Source organism: Rhopalosiphum padi, chromosome 1 (genome assembly GCF_020882245.1).
Source record: "Rhopalosiphum padi isolate XX-2018 chromosome 1, ASM2088224v1, whole genome shotgun sequence".
Taxonomy (NCBI): domain Eukaryota; kingdom Metazoa; phylum Arthropoda; class Insecta; order Hemiptera; family Aphididae; genus Rhopalosiphum; species Rhopalosiphum padi.
Genome location: NC_083597.1, coordinates 26616229 through 26634873, shown reverse-complemented (window position 1 = coordinate 26634873; position 18645 = coordinate 26616229). Strand labels below are relative to the sequence as shown.

Sequence of the window (18645 nt, the reverse complement as noted above, 5' to 3'; positions counted from 1 at the left end):
TCGTGGATGAAATCTCTAAGGAAAAACAAATAGAGCTACCTTAGTATACATGATTGGTTGCATACAAACTACAGACTTATTAAAGTCGGTGAAAAATTAACAAATTTAAAAATCAAATAACAGTGTGGAAAATGACACGTTTGTAGGATAGATACAACAACAAAAGTTATCATTGACTGGACAAAGGAAATTATCAACTGGAATATTTAAAATTAATACATTTCTCCGACAGATAAGCTATATAATGCATATAATATTAGGTATCTAAAAAGACGAATATACACATATTTATTTCAAATTTTCAATGATTGAAGAAGTTTGTTATGCTATGAATCAACATATAAATATACACTTAAGAAAACTACGAATTTTTTTTAAAGAATAAAAATGAATTCCAACGTTTAAATTCGTTGAATAGTTTTAATCATAGACAAAAAGAAATATAAGAAATAATTAATGATATTTCTAGACTTGTATAAAATAACTAAAGAAAACGAGAGTAATTTTATAAATAAGTGACTTTTTGAAGTAAATCGTTTTAAAAAATGATATTTTGTTTGTAATATGAAATTATTAAACAATAAGGCATAGATGAACTATAAACAAAATTTAAATAAAATATTATTAATCATTTTTATTATTATTTTTAACAAATACAATAATTTTTGTTATTTGTGTACCATTTTTATCCATTTGATTATTTCTTATAAAAATAATACCTACCAAAATAAAAGTTTATTTACTGTTGATCGAATAATAACTGTATAAAATGCTCATAACTTAGAACTTGGAAGATAATATGTTGTTAAAGTACGAGTACCTAAGGCGGTTGAACATACATAAATACGATCTAATGGGGAAATGTTTGGAAATAAAACTTATCGAAACGAAAGATATTGGATGTAACCGAAATTATCATTGTATAAACTTTAACTGTCAAACATTGAAGGTTTTAAACTATATATATATATATATATATATATGTTCGTCTATATAAAATAATGCAGTATTAATTTAATATTTTTTTTTAGTATTCAATGTACATTTATACATTATATTTCAAAATTAATTGTTAATTGTATTATGCTGACATAGAATAATAATAAACCAATAAATATGATAAATTTAATGTAAAATAAAAAGTTTGAATAAATTTAAATTAAATAATTTCAAATTTAACTTTTATAAAATCAAATTAATAATAGTATTGTCAAAGAATTTTGTTTGTGGCGCATTATTTATATTTTTTTTTATAAATAACTCTTTATTATATTTTTTTAGAACAATCATTCAACTCCAGAACAGAATACATATTAGTATTATCTATACAACCTATAGGCTATAATATGTTCATACAAAAACTAATTATTATTTAATATAAATTTAAAAAAAAATAATTGCAATTGTTAAAATACATATTAATTTTAAATTGATAATCAATATTATATCATTTAGGTATATCGGAGTAATCATTATAATATACAATTTAACATTAAATAAATGAGCAGTAAAATAAATAGCAGTAAATAATTAAAAGCAGTAAAAGCAGTAAATAATTCTTGCCGAAAATAATATATTTATTGTATATTAAGATTTAATTATAAAAAATATAATTTATACCACATAAAGAGTCAAAACCACCATAAAACAGTGTGAATATATTAATAGTATAAATAGATATTATTTTTAAATGAATCTACAAATTTAAAAAAATGTATTATGTAATCATATAAAATATAATCATCAAACACGTAAAAGTTTCAAATCCTCATGAAAATGTTTTTGAATTACAACAAATCGAATTCGTACCATTTTATATGTCAATAAAAAAAATTATGTTCATATATTTTTAATTTTTTTATAGTTATTCGTTTTTGAACCATAACATAATAAAAAAATATCAATTTTGTTGAAATTGATTTAGCTGATTTAAATTCCCGTTTTTCCTTTATTTATTTTCGCTGATTATTAAGAAAATTATTATTTTTTTTTAATTTTGATTTTATACCAGAAACCATCACCTCTAAAGTTAAAAATGAAAATACTTTTATTGTCCCAAAATATTATTATAGGCACAAAAAAAAACTCACTGTAAAACAAATACATTCGTTGCTCTATTCAGCATCTAAAATGTACTAAAAAATATTTAAAAATTGCAAAATAAAATAAATCCAAAAATATAATATATTTTCATGCAATAAATTAGTTATTATGAATAAATCTTTAAAAAAAAATGTAGAAGACAAAATATTTATATATATTAGGTATTTCGATATTGACAAATTACTTACTTATGTATACTTTTTAAATTTTACATCTATAAAACTACACTGCACTATAATTGACATTGCAGAAGTTCATAGTCGTCGAGTAAAGGCAAATTAATTTTATATAAATTTTCACCAACATAAAAAATTTCATTCTTGATACCACAAATTATACAATAATAATAAAACAATTAACAGTATTAAAATAAATGTATTGTTATTGTATTATTTATTTTAATAAGTACATTTTTTTTATTATTACAATAATTGTCGAACAAAATTATTCAAAATTGTTCACAGGATTAAAATTCTTGAAAATGAAATGAAATATCCAACATAAATTAATAATAATATGTCTATATGAAAATATAAATAATTAAAGGCGCGATTTTATTTTATATATAGTTTTGTAAAAATGTTTATAAAATTCATCATAATCATTAAAATTACAATCTATAATTATTTTGATGTAAAATGTATAAAATCTTCAATTTTTCAGCTAAGATTTGAAATTTGAATATAGTATTTCTCAAAAATATTTTATACTTGAACTAAAAAAATCTTAGAAATAAACAAAAAGTAATAAAAACAAAGAATAAATAATTTTGTATAAGCATTTTAAATTCATATTTAAATGACATTTTAACGATAAATAACAATGCTATTATTATTTTGTTTTAATTCAAAAACATTGTTCAAAGGAATTTAAAAATGTTAAGTATTTTATGATTTTTATTTAACGCAATGACATTTCATTAAAATATGTAGTTTAATTTTTAAATATTACCTATTTATACCATACATCTATTCACACTGTTTTATGATACTGTAAGTATTACTAAAATTAAATATTATAACAATATAATATTGTATAAATTACAATTATTATTATTATAATAATTAAAAGTGCGTCACGCCCGCATGTGTTGTCTCTGTATTTTGTAATACGTAACATAGCAAATTTATGCTCAGCAGATCACGTTTAGCTCCGTAAGTTTGAAAATTAGAGTGAATCGACCTATTATGGAACTTGATGGTAAGAACATTATCTGTGTTTGTGCGTTGGTTTTTTACGATAGTTTAATTTTTTAGCATGTTATGCGTAATAATATAGAGTAAATTAAAAATGCTCATAACTCACTTAAAAACTGAATAATCATAAAAAACACTGATAATGTTCTTACCATCAAGTTTTATAATTGGTAAATTTACTCTAATTTTTAAACTAACGGAGCTAAGAGTGATCTGCTGAGCGTAAATTTGCTATGCTGCGCACTTGTAAAACAGAGACAACACATGTGAGTGTTGCGTCCTATTTAATATTAATCATAATATAATAAATACATTTTTTCAGCAAAAATTTAATCAACCTATCATAATACTACAAGTAAAATTGATTTTCTTTAATTGTAATATCAATAACATAATATCATGAAGCGTACTTAATAAGTAATGATAAAAGCTGGCACTGTCTCCGCATGGAATTATTTTTTGTATACAATGATATATCATTGAATTCAAATTTGACACATCCATTACAGTATCCCACTTATCTGTTAGAATATTGTTAGTAATAATTTATATTGAAACAAAATATTGAATTTAATAAATTATTAGTCAGATACTTGGATGATTTTAGAAATTAATTATTATTTATTTTAATAAGTGAATCAAATACTTACATCAGACTATCTTCTAATACACACGCACTCAAAATATTATAATATTAATATTAATAGATTTGAATCCATTTCGAAAAGGAATTGATAAATTAAATTCATCATTATTATATACAATTTTAATTATAAAAGTATATAAAAAAAACATTGTATATTTTATTCGTATTTATATTACAGGTAGGATACTGTAATAAAAATATCAACCGCAGACCAGACATTTTATGTAGCTATATAAATTGTAGTTTGAAACAAAGACCCTGTATTGGGTGAAGTTTATTACTTCACTTATATACTTTTATACTGCCATCTACTGTTTATATTGATAATCGTATCAGTTGTACCCGCGTTATAGCTTCCTGTATTGCGTGTCATCGGGTTAGCTAATGGATTATTATTGATTCCGACGTTTTTGCGTTTTAATATTGACATCATAAAACCTCATTATTTATCAGCCGTACCTATTTTACGGACTTTCTACGGGTGAGTTCTAAATAATTTCTAAATTCTTGTCAAAAAATAAATCAGACTATAAATTGTCTAAGTTATATTTAACAAATGTCAAATGCATGTTTTTATGTATTAAGTAATTGTCTGCAGTTCATAAAAATTATCCATTTTTATCATAAACAATAAAACAATTATAGACAGCAATTACTTTGAAATGAACACTCGTATTCTACCAAAAATTGTGTATTTTTTAAAATAATGGTTTAACATAGTCTTAGACACTCAATAATAATTCTTTATTTTTTTTAAGCACCAATTCTAAAACACTTTAAAAATACTTAGCATCACTTTAAAATGGTTGAATTGATAATTTAGTGAAATAATTATAATAATTAGGTCTCGGATATTAATTCCTAAAAAATCCCTTTTTATCGCAATATAAATCATATCATTACAAAAAGAATCTTAATAAATCATAAAAAAAATATTAATGTGCTATCTGAGTAATACACTTAAAAATAAATTATTATCATAAGAAATCAATTTAATGCATATTTAAGAAACTGTAATAATACTAAAGTTATAAAAGTTGTGAATGGCAGTGGTTTTTATCAATTAACCATTAACTATTATCATATTTGTTTATCAAATAAAGATTAAGTCAATCTTAGACTTCTTAGAGCTGTATTATTTATTTTGAACATAGAACATATAATTATATAACTAAGACTATTTTTAATTCTACATTGAACTATTTTTTTCCAAATTTTAAATATTGTGAGCATTACAATACATATTCAAAGTTTATATCTAACAATTGTTTTTAGAAAAATTATTTTAACAAACTTTCTAATTTTACATTAAAAATTTCAAAATATGTATAAATATAAATTAAAAATATAATAAAATGTTCAATGTTTGAGATTAAAAACAATACGGTTAAAATCCAATTAACAATTAATGTTATATGGAATGCATTATCTTAGAATACTCAAAACAAATTAATTTTGCATTGAATTCCGGACCTTTATAATACTAACATAAGATAGTTCTAGTTATTAACTAATTTTTCACGTAAATGATTATCTATTAAACTGTTATCTTTAAAAAAAAAACTTTGGCAGCAATAAACATAAGTTACAATTTGATTACATTTTTATGTTGATTAGAATTTACTATTTTAAAATAACTTGGATTAAAACTTTTTTAATACTATTGATTATAAATTCGATGAGTATGATTTTCCTCGGTTATTAAAAATATAACTTTTAGGCTTTAAATGGAGAATTTATTCGGTAGTTTGTATATTTATAAATATTATTGAGACGCCCGCCCCCCCTTTCCTTTGTCTACGATTCATCCATATATATATTTGTTGATCTTTATATTATTCGAGTACTGCTCAGATATCTTATTCTGTAGATATATCTAAAGTAATGTGTGTGTTTTATAAGAGATTTAAATTCTATATTTTTTAGTTTTAGCTGACTAAGTTTCTTCACTGGAAGGCTTCTTAAATCTGTCCTTTCTTCAAGCCACTTTTTATTCACTTATCTATTTTACTTATTATTCAATTTTATGTAACAAATTGTAAATAAAAAATAAAAAATAAAAAAAAATATATATTTATTAGTTTGTTACGTACAATGATAAGTTCTATTACAATTTATATTATCAATCATATTCATACGATACGAAATAACCAGAAAAGAGGGGGTTATATTTGGCTATATTTAGCCAATATTATGGTTAATGAAGATCCAATTCATACTGTAAGTACTTGTGAAATATCCATTCAGTTAAGCACATACTTCTTTAATGCCGACAGAACAATGAAATACGCGTCAAATAAAATTAGGTACCGGAAATAATCTGTATGAGGTACTCGCACCTATTCCTAAGACATCCAGATAACTATTAAATTTAATCAACGAAACTGAACTCTGACATCTTTTTTTTAATAATACAACCTAAGTAAATCAATGTACTAATATAAATAGATTACGTAATTTAATTTAAATGTAATGTAACTGTAATGTAAATAATTTAATCGGCGTGTTGACTGGTAACCACGTAATTTATATTATAATATATATATTATATTATATTATATAACATTTGATCAAATAATAACCAGTAAAAATTCTATGAGGTAGAAAAAATTAAGTTTTTTTTCTTGTTGAGCAATCTTTGGATTTTTTTGTTTTTAACGATACAATAATGATATGTTAAATGTAAAGCAAAAAAGCACAAAGGAAAAATAATTACCAAGTTATTAAAAAACGCACATTGTAAAGTTTGTAGGAAATTTTCTTTTGTTCCATTTCAAGAATAATTGTTTATTAACTACAGACACAAATATCAATTATCTTTTAGTAATTATTTAAAAAAAAATAATAATAATAAATTAAGCATAATAATTTATTCAAAATAATTTTGAATCATGATAATAATAGTTTAATATTTTAAAATATACTGAAAAATAAATTTAAATATTTCAAAAAATATATATGAAATAAACATTAGTAAATTAATAAATAATAATTTCAAACCTTCAGTATTATTTCTTGTTATACAATAATAATTTATTTAGTATTTTTAGTCACCTGTGTTAAATGAATCGACTGAAATGTATTTATGCTAATGAAATATAATTATACAGATATAATTAAAGGTCTTTGTTTATGTCTCTTGAATCTTCCATAATCCAATCACAGTTAATTGATTATTTTAGATTCATTTATCATAGAAATATTTAAAAAAATATTACCTATTCCAAAATTAAACCCAATTGTAAAAAAGAATTGATTAAATATATTTATTATATTTTAGCTTAAATTAAAAAAAAAATATTTAATTAAAAATATGAATATTTAAAAATTAATGTATTATTAACAAAATATGTTTGTTCGTTTTCGTATAATTCGATTGATGATAATGGCAATGATATTTTGTAATTGTATATTTGTTTGATTAAAATGTATTCTCATTAGACATATTTAATTAAAGTATAGTTAATAAATATTATAACTATTAGTTATACAATTTAAATATAGTGGTATCAAACTTTATTATCACAACATTTATTTTTAAGAAAATATAATTTTACCTTAACGAATAACCATGCATAAATAGGAATATTACTGTAAAAAAAAAAATAAGCCTTGAATTAAAAATCTTAAATACTTGAATATTATTAACTTGTTGCTTTATAAAAAATATTTTTGTTCTTTTATTAGTTCAAATAAATAGAAATGAATTAATACATAGTTTATTTTTGTCAATTAATTTAATATATATTATCTCTGGTGCGTATACGTAAAACAAATTAAACTATCTAATGTATATTAAATCAAAGTTTTTTTTTATTATTCTTTTATCGAATTTCACAATATTTAATGTATCTACTCTATCTGGGTACTCTTTTTTTCAAGTAATTGCAAGCCACTTAATTGTAAAGATAATTTTTTCATATATTATTACTGATACAATTTGAGTAAATAGCATGGGTTTCCATATTATTGAAACATTTGAAATTGACTTACAATTAAGTTATTTTGAATTAAATACCTTTTTTAATATTAAAAATATACAAAATTGTATTTATTTTTCTCATTTTTACATAGGTACAAATTATTTGACATATTTAAATTTACTTGGAACTCATCAAACTAATATATTTTTATTTTAACTTTAACTTTAGAATTATATCATTATTTTTAAATTTATATTTCAGTTTTTAAATTTTATCTTATAATTTTAAACGTCAAACTTTACAACACCATAAATATAAATATTATGTATAATATGTATACGCAAAGGTCTATTCTACCTGTATGAAAGTATCTTTTTATTGTCAACAACACACTTGTGACTTAACCTTTACATAATATTATATAGTTTACATAAATATATATATATATATATTATATAACACTATAACAAGTTTTACAATGAGATGCTTCGGAATTGAAATATACATACAATTGTGAAAATTCCTACATTTCATTTGATAAGTTAAAACATGATCCTTCAACAACAAGAACAAATTTAAATATTATTATTTATTGTTATGTACTATGTTTTATCAGTACATTTTATAAGCATTATTTTATGCATATTAAGTAGACCAAATGTCAAACATAATATATAAATATTCGAAATATACAAAAAAAAAAACAATACTACAATATAAACAAACTACATTTATTTATTATATTCTGGAACATAAAATCCTCGTAATTATTAAATATTATATATTATTTAACCTTAGCAATCTAAAAGTTCAATTATTAATAATTTTTGTTTGTTCCTACATACTTTTAAGAGTTTTTAAACGTTTTAATTTATTAAAATACCGAAACTCTTTTTCATGATTTCTTTTATAGATTATTTTGAATTTTAGTATTATACATAATTATTGCATTTGACAACATTAAGAAATAGGGTGAATAAATAAAAAGTTTTATAACTGCTGTGAAAATATATTCAATAATGTGTTAACCACTAATTTCTCTTCACTCGCTTATCACTTTGTATGACCGTATTTTAAAAGGCGCGTATTTTCAATATAAATGTAAAATACATGTTGCTCTATCGTTGGTAAGATTTATTTTGATTTTTAAAACATTATGTAACGAAATATTAGTTTATTATTAAAGAACATCTTGTTGAGTCCTGAATAAAGTCTAAAACTATATTATATATATTATATTACAACCGTACGCCATGTAAATCTTATATTTGGTTCACTTTTACAATTACCTATATACATATACATGCAAATAAAACTGATGTAATTATCTGACATTATATTCAGAAGAAAACACTGTCAGATAGATGCTAATGGACTTTCACATGAACATGCTCAGTGTGACCCATTATTCTATTGAAATAAATGAAAATAAAAATATATTTAAATATCATAATGTATAGACACTATAGACATATAATATATATTATTTTTATTGTATATTATGTCAAATTATTCTGATGTATATTTTGTAAAATAGATAAAAATGTCATTCATTTCATGAAACTGACGCGGAAATTGCTACATATACAAAAAGATAGTTGTAAATTATCTCTATTATCAATAATTAATTATACATAATATAGTATAATATCTATATCAAAAATTACAGTTGTTAAACAAATATTGTTTGCTTTTATTTATTGTGTGCCTTATAGTTTTGATAGGTATGTCATAATATAGTAATATATTGTAATATATATAAACCCCATGAAATAAATAGTTAATTGATTTTTTTTCTTTTTACATTATAGTTATAGTTAAAAACTATTTTATAATTTAAATACCTATTACATTTTTAAAATAAGCGTATGTACTAGCTATTTCTGATAAAAGTTTAAGTGTTTGATTTGATGCAAAACATAATAATCCTAACGGGTAAAGATAACACTTTTTTGAGATTGATTGTTGATTATAACTATAGGTAATAATACTATAATACGATTAAGCTATACATTTCAAACTATTTATGCGTAATTTGACCGTGGTTTACATTGATATAATGAATTAATACTCCATGCGCAAATAATATATTACATATTTAATTCGTAAATATTTACAATAAAGCTGATAACCAGCTCTGTGTTGACTCGCAACACATATTGTATGAAAACTGAAATACCGTAGTTAATTTATGTATTTTAAATTATTGAAAACACTTTTACTTTCAACATGAGTAATTCAACTTTTCCGCGTCAGAAAATCATCAACTCCAAACGGAAGCTACCATTATCGTCAAATTCTCCAGTTCACAATGTGAAAAAAAAGCTTTCTGTTGACCTAATCGCTTCGCCGCGTCAGCGGCGTTTGAGAATAATGTTGTCGAACTCAACACCTCCTAACCTGTAATTTATCTAATGAAATAGATAAATTTATTCCAATCAAATCAACTTGAAATTGTCAGTTTCCGTTAATCTATGTAAAAGCATTAAAAACTACTCCGCACTCAAAAACATATTAGTACACCTCACTGGTACTAACGGTTTTCTATGTAAATCTTTGACTTTTTTTCTGATTATCCACCCTCATGAATTCATAAATTATAATGTTATCTCGGATTACTTGGCCGCAAAAAATGCCAGTTTCCACAAACTTTTACTACCATTTAAAATATTAATATTTAAAAATGCTCAAAATTCACTTAAAAATTAAAATTAAAAAATCATAAAAGACCAAGAGAGCACACAGATAATTTTTTTATCTTTAAGTTTGATAATAAGTCATTTCACTCTAATATTTAAGCTGAATACACAAAATTGGTTCCACCGAACCACGATTATCTAATGTAGTGGATCTACTGAGTACTAATATAAAATATATTATTCAAGTTTCAGTGATATATTTTAAGGTTTACACCCACATGAAATATTTAAGATTTTTTAAAGAATAGTTAAAATAACATAATTAACTTTTTTATCAAAACCACTAATCGTCTTACAAACTGCACCTTACTATCTATATCAAATGATTTAAAAAAAAAAAAAAATTAAAAACAACTATTACATACAAATATATTTAAAAATTATCCAAAACTATTTTATATAAAACACCAAAATAAATAATTCATCTAAATGCAAATATTCAAATTTATTTTTTACGTTCTTTCATATCACACAATAATTTTTGAAACTATACACGATTACGTAAATCCTTTTTTTTTCATCTAGTGTCAGTAAAAAAAACACATACAATAAATTGTATATATCTGTAATCGATCATAAATTTATTTCTAGATACTTATAAACTAAAATATTATAATTTAATATTCAAAATTGAAAAAATCTTCGTTTTTAAAGAATTTAAAATTATTTTTGCGCCTGTGCATTTAGGTCAGATAGATTATTACGTTAGTTCGACGTAAATAGTATTAAAAATATGTAACACATTTTACAGGATTATACATATATTATATTATGTATATTACACACGACAGTAAACAATATATTATATAATATATATGTATGGTTATCAAATAAACCGTAGAAATAGGTATTCTATTGAAATAATATTGATTTTCTATCAGTAATTTTACTCTAGACTAATACAAATTTACTTCATTCACACCTTTTAAAACCATCCACCTATTATATATTATAATCAACGCCAGAATAATTTTCAAATGACGAAGCTGTATGTAATGTATTCGACGTTTATGTCATCTTTATATCGGTATCACCACAGCGATATTTGTTGCCCTAATGAAGAAATATAGGTACAGTGAATGTAGGTATAATATTATTATAGTTTACGCAGGTGGTCGGGTCGGAGAAATATTCTCACCGACAACGCCACCGCTATTGGGTTTACTCAATTAGTCCGCTGCCATCGGCGGCACGCGTTTTCCATAGAGTAGTTGTTGTTGCCGCCAGCATACATTACATCCGAGCCTTTACTCCTGCTATTGAACATATTTGTACACACGTAACACGTACAAGTAACATAATTAACGTTTTTAAGCTCCTCGAGCAAAGTAATATGACGAAACTATATTTTTATTTTATGATGTGTGTATGTGACAATGTTTTGCAAACGTAATACCTATATATATATTAAAACTAAAAACAATAATATTGTATACGTGAATACGATTTTAAACGTAAAACAATTAATGCTTAATAAGAACTTTATTTTGAATTACACTTTTGATACTGTTGTGGATGTTTAGTGAGTAAATTTATAATTTATCCTGCGTATTCACAATAGCGGTGATCATTAATAATTATTTATTCTACATAGACAATCCATCGGATCATTAAATTATATAAAAACCTAAAAATAACTTTAAAAATAATGATCTTACTTGTGAGCCGCCACGTACATTTTGAAGTACACCAAAATAAGGGCAGCACAAGGAACTAAAAATGCAATCACTAGCAACACCAGACTGTGTGTTTTTTCCATCATCGCCACAGGAAACTGTTCATATGCTAACAAGTCCTTAAATAATATTGGTGATGTCAACGCAGCTGATATGCTCCAAACCGTACCTATGACTGAATATTAAGTATGAATTAACAACAAAAAAAGTCTATATAATTCAAATTTATAATTGTAAATGCCAATGATAATTTTAAACATAAAGTATAAATTTAATTTTATATTATATATAACTATAGACTTAGTTATTATTTTTTCCTACTTGAGAATTACTTAAGCTTTTTGTTTATTGTTTTTAATATTATTATTATTATTAATATTTATCAAGATCCTTGTAATTCTCATTATTATAACTCAAACAATATCTTAGTATTTATTAATAATACTTGTATAAATAAAGAAACAATGTACAAATTTAAGAATATGGACAACAAAAATTAATAAATAACAATTGAATAAATTTAACTATTATAATTTATTGTATACAATATTAATTTATGTATTAATTGAATGGTTTCTATCTACAGTATAAACCTGGTCTTTTCAAAGAAAACCCAATCAAATAAAATACATCAGATTGCAGGTACCAAAATATGTATAATTTTAATGAGATTATATAACTTGAATTAACAAGGTTATTTATTTGTTATCAACAATTCTTGAAAAAATTATAAAAATAATTAAAGATTAAACCATGGATTTCCCAGATTAAAATAATTTTTAAAATATTTAATCGAATACACGAGTATACAGCTAAGGATTCAGGGATATATGTCTACATTGAAAATCTATAAATGTCCTTAAATCAAAATGGCAGAAAAAGGGACATATAATTATGTACTCGTATATCAAATGGTTTAAGTTAAACCACACCAAACACATTATCCTCAGTCGTCCAGATAATTTATAATGAATAATCAAGAGGTTTTATTAACTATACGTATATTAAGAAATACTTATTTAAAAGTGGAGCATGAATACCGGGCCTCAAAATAAGATATTTTTAGGGTCTTATTACTTTACAACAGATTTTTTTTGTAACAATAAAATAAGTTAAAGTATTCAATTTTAAATATTAAATACATTACTTAGTATTTATCTCACAATCATCATCGGACACCATTTTTAATGTAAATACGCTTAACTAGCACACATGAATAATTATTATCTACCTTAATGGTATTTCTATATTATTATTTATTGGCATCTGAAAATTATTTTTCATCGATAATCAACTAGGTAGAATGAAATTATTAAAGAATTTAAATGCAAAAGCAAGAAAAAATAGTAATGTTTATAATATTTTTTAGGTTTTTTTTTATGTATAATGTACTGAAATAATAAGCCATTTCTCTCTTTTTTTGAAAAGGTGTTTCGCTATAAAGGTGGACCCAAGATCTCACAATGGTTTTATCAATTTGTTTAAAATCTTATTAAATCTGAGCTTATAAAGTCATATTTTTTTTTACACCATGTATGTATGTGCATTGACTATTAAAAACAATACCTATAATAGTTATACGATTCTGAAAAATATTTTAAAACGTATACCTATGTGTATATAACAATATTTTTATTTTATTTAATAAATTCTAATAACAAAATATTAATCAAATAGAAAAAACCATAATATTAAATAATTTTATTTAGAATCATCATACAGATTGTATAGACAAGGATCCAAACGAGGCTGAAGAGCCTTATTAATATTACCTCCCTTAAAACAATTTTGATAAAACTCGTCATAATTTTGATAAAAATGTTAATAAAATTATAGTTTTCATCTTTCTGGAGAAAAAAAAATGTAACTCCACCTTTAATTTCAAATTTATAAATTCACGTCAGGATAGAAAGTATGTTTATTAAAAAAAAAAGTTTTCATTAATATGTTGTGGTAGAAGAATTTGTATTATTTAAATGTAATGTACCTCATATTATCTTATTAAAAACCATCAAATATTAAATATTTCTATCTCTACATAATTTAAAAGTAATGAGTTCATAATAATTACAAAAATATAACAAACTTCATGATTTAAGTAATACAAAAATATGAACATAATTTATAATTATACTAAGTGCCGTATTGAAAATGTATCAATAATTGAACAATTATAAATTCTGATAAGCCCTTTAATTAGCATATAATTTGCTATACAAAATAAGATGAATTAAATTTTTTTTAACCAATGTAAATTAATATAAATTATTAATAATAAACTATTTTCTCCACTAAGAATGTGTATATAAATCTACATATTTTATATTAAAAAGAAATTATAATTTCTAATTTAATTATAGGTATATGATTTTAATTTTGTATTTAAATCATTCATCAGGACCAAGTTTAAATAAAATAAATCTGATGATGCTTATGCAACTACATACACATAATATTGTTGTTTTAATAATTTTAATTTTCAAAAATTGTCAAATTGTATATCTAAATTTTATTTTATACCTAATATAATAATATACAACTAACGGATGAAATTTATTTTAAAATATTTTAAAATTAATATTATTTTAAATCCTCAGATATTTCATTAGTTAATCCTTAAATGTGTTAGTCAGTATATTTATAACTAAAGTAATAGATTTAATATATTTATAGCTCATAATAATAATATCCTTTAACAATAAAAACTCTAACAAATTTATAAAATGTTCAATCATTATGTAATTTTAAAATATTAACTTAATACCCATTCTATCAAATTACTATGATAAATAAATTCATCTAGTGGACAGACGCTATGATACAAAATAAACTATATAGTAGTTTAATATTTTGTAAAAACTTCTGAGTGAAACGAAAAATAAAATAGTTTTATAAGTTTTCTTTAAATTTATTTTTTTTATTTTCCATCAACTCTATTTGCGGTAGAACAAATAGTAGGTACCTTAAAATTTAAATTGACTGTCTATTTTTAGATTAGCGATTAATTGTTGACAAAATCGATTTAGTTTTTTGAAGTAGCTCAAAAACTAATAACCATAGATACAGAAATTTTCATTAAATATTTATATAATCATTTTATTGCAGTTGGAAATTCTTATAAATTTTAATTCTTTTCCCCAAGATTTGAAAATTAAATACAAGGTTCTTTTTAAGAATTTCAACCTATACCTATATAAAAAAAATCTTCCAAAAAGTCAAATTAATTCTTTATGAGCATTTCAAGTTCAAATTTTTATGACATTTTCGATAATCGCCCATAAAAAAAATATTTCTCTTCAAACAATTTTTGATATTTTGTTATACAGTAGAACCTCGATTATCCATCCCCCGATTAACCGTCTTTCTCGGTTAACAGCCAGGCCGACCTTGCACGGACTACTTAACGCGTTTCAGTAAATAATAATAATAATAACAATATATATATTCCGAAACTTTCCGGCAATATCTACTAGATACGCGAGAGGTATATATGTATATATATATATATATTATGGGTGAGATAAAAACAGTTAATTGCGATAGCGATCGCATTTATTGTTTTTGAAAAGTCAGTTAGTTTTATATTACACGTGTGTTCGTTCGCTTGACCGTTCGCGGTTTTAGTCTCTTTGTGTGCAAATATTTTAAGTATATCATAATTACTAAAAAAAAATAATAAATAATATGTATGTATGTTTAAAAAAAATTGTGTTGCTCGCTTAACCGTCTTTTCGATTATCCGTCAAAGCTCTGGTCCCGAGACTGACGGTTAATCGAGGTTCTACTGTATCTATTTCAAAAAAAATAATAAATAACAACAGTGGATACTTGAAATGTTCACAAAATGTTTATAATGTTATTTTCATTATATGATAAAAGTTTTTTAGTTTTTTTCTACAAATGTAGAAAAAGAATTATTTGCTGGGTCAAAATTTTAAAAATTTAATACAAGATCTCACATTAGTTGTTCTTATATATTAAATATACAAATATTAAAAATATATAGAGACAAGATTTAATATAAGTTTTCTCATAAGTACTTCATATTTAAACCATACAATTTAAAGAATATAAAAAGGTAATTTTTTTATATAGACATTTCAAGTTCAAATTTGAATGAAATATGAGAAATATATCGTAACTTATTTAAACGATTACTAACGCTGAGTAGGTACTCAATTATTTCCTAAAATATGTATATAATTATTTTCTAAACAATTAAAAAGAATATTTTGTTTCTTTTTGTGCTATTTACAGAGTTTTAAAGTATTCAACTTTTTTAAATTATTTTAGATTTACGTTTATTATCATTTTTGTTTATAAGCAAATAGTTTGATAATTAAATACAAAATTCCCCAGATGTTGTTTTTATCGAAAATATAGTAACATTTTTTTACGCGACAAAAGTGTGAATTTTGATATAATTCATCTAATCATAAAAACATATAAAATTATTTTCTTGTTAAAAATTTATAAGATTTGTAAATAATATTATATTGTGTTTGTTTATTTTAACACCTAAATAGCTAAACATTCTATACAAGTTTCTTCATAAAAAAAAGCTGCTGAATAATAAAAAAAAAATTTAGCGTAAAGCTACATGTTTTATTTTTATAATCAATTTAAGTTCAAATATTGATGACATAAGATATTCTAGCATAGATTTATTAACATTGTCTCATTAAGCGATTTTTGTTATTATTAAACAAATATTGGTGACAGTAACTTGAAATATTTCACTATTACTAAATTATTATTTTCAATAAACAGTGAAAATCTCAAAATATTTAGACTAATTTTAAACTATATAAAAGCATTTGAAATTTTTTATTTTCTTATAAATTGTAATAAAAAATGTAATAATCGGTCAAAAAGTTTCAATATTCAAAACAATATATCTCAAAAATTATACTTTTAAGAGTTAAAAAATTTCAGAAATCCATAAACACAATTTTTTTATAATCATTTGAAATTTAATTTTAATAAAATTTTTCAAAATTATGAAAATTTGTAAATTGTTTTATTGTTAAAAACGTATTAAATTAATAAATAGTATTTTATTGTATTTTCCTATTTATATACAATGGTTTATTATTGAATTCAAATTTAACACAACCATTACAATAACTTACTCAATGACAAGGTATAAATACAGTCAAAATATACTATACAGCAACCTAACTTTGTGTTTTCCGTAATATTAATATATTATAATTATTTTAGATATTTATCTGTTTAAAAATAATATTCTATATTTATTTTTATTTAAATCTATAGATTATGTTCAATTTTATTTCTACCACTGAAATATTATGTTAAACAACTTTTTTACATATTCCACAAAATACATCATTGTAAAATACGTAGCTCAGTTAAATAATAATAAATAAATAATTTTATAGTAGGTACTGTTTAATAAATTCATAAATTAAAATATATTTGAGTATCTTGTTTTTAATTTCAATATTCATTAAATTAATATGAAAAATGTAACATTTTTTAACACTACGTATAAACAATTTTATTAATTAAAACTAATTACTTAACTGATAATTAACTAGACCTTTAATATTGAATACAGGGAATTATACAACACAATTATACAAATAAGTTTCAACATTTTATTTTTAACGAATTTATTTAATAATATTACGTAAAACGCATTAAACTAAATATCTGTGTACAATAAAGTATTTATATTTTATACGTAACGAAAAACAATAATTACTGTATACCTACTTACTTCTTTCTTAAAATTAAATTTATAAATTTAACTACAAATAACCAAAAAGTATTTTCAATATAGATCAATTATGATAATATAAAATGGCATTTTCATTGTTTAACCTATTTTTATTAATTATCCTGTAAATTCTTGTAAACATTACTTACATAATATATCTACGTTATTATACTGATATATAATAATATATAAATTATTTTTTATTAATTTAATATTAATTATTATATTTCAACCATTTTTTTTAGTACACATAACATGATTAATAATTAAACCAAAAAATGAAAATAGAACATATTATATAAAACTTGAAACTCATATAATTTAAATATTTAAACTAATATATATAATGGAGGACAACTTTTATTATGGTGACATTAGTGGAGCAGAAAAGCATTAATTTATGAAAAATTAAGACCAAAAAAAGAAAAAAGTTATTTTAAATTTAGTTTAATGGGGAAGAGAGCAAGACGATCAATTAGTAAATGATGAAAGTCACATGCAATATCTCCATAGTTAGGGAGGATACAGTATGAATTGTAATTTAACCCCGGTTTTATGCTTGATTGTATAGAATATTATAGCCAGTGCGTAGTTTGGTATAAGTATTGTATAAGAATTGCGTGACTAATCTTTAATGAATGAAACTTTGGATGAAGGAG

At 22.3% G+C, this 18645-nt stretch overlaps 1 protein-coding gene across 5 annotated transcripts in view; it reads right to left on the bottom strand.

The window, feature by feature from the left end:
* The window catches only part of LOC132917832 (D(4) dopamine receptor-like), a 137876-nt gene that overhangs the window by 91794 nt on the left and 27437 nt on the right, over positions 1-18645 (bottom strand). For all 5 annotated transcript variants that reach the window (XM_060978771.1, XM_060978774.1, XM_060978770.1 and 2 more), the window contains one exon: positions 12226-12418. In XM_060978771.1, coding sequence (XP_060834754.1) covers positions 12226-12418 — 193 coding nt within the window. The remainder of the gene's footprint in view (positions 1-12225; positions 12419-18645) is intronic.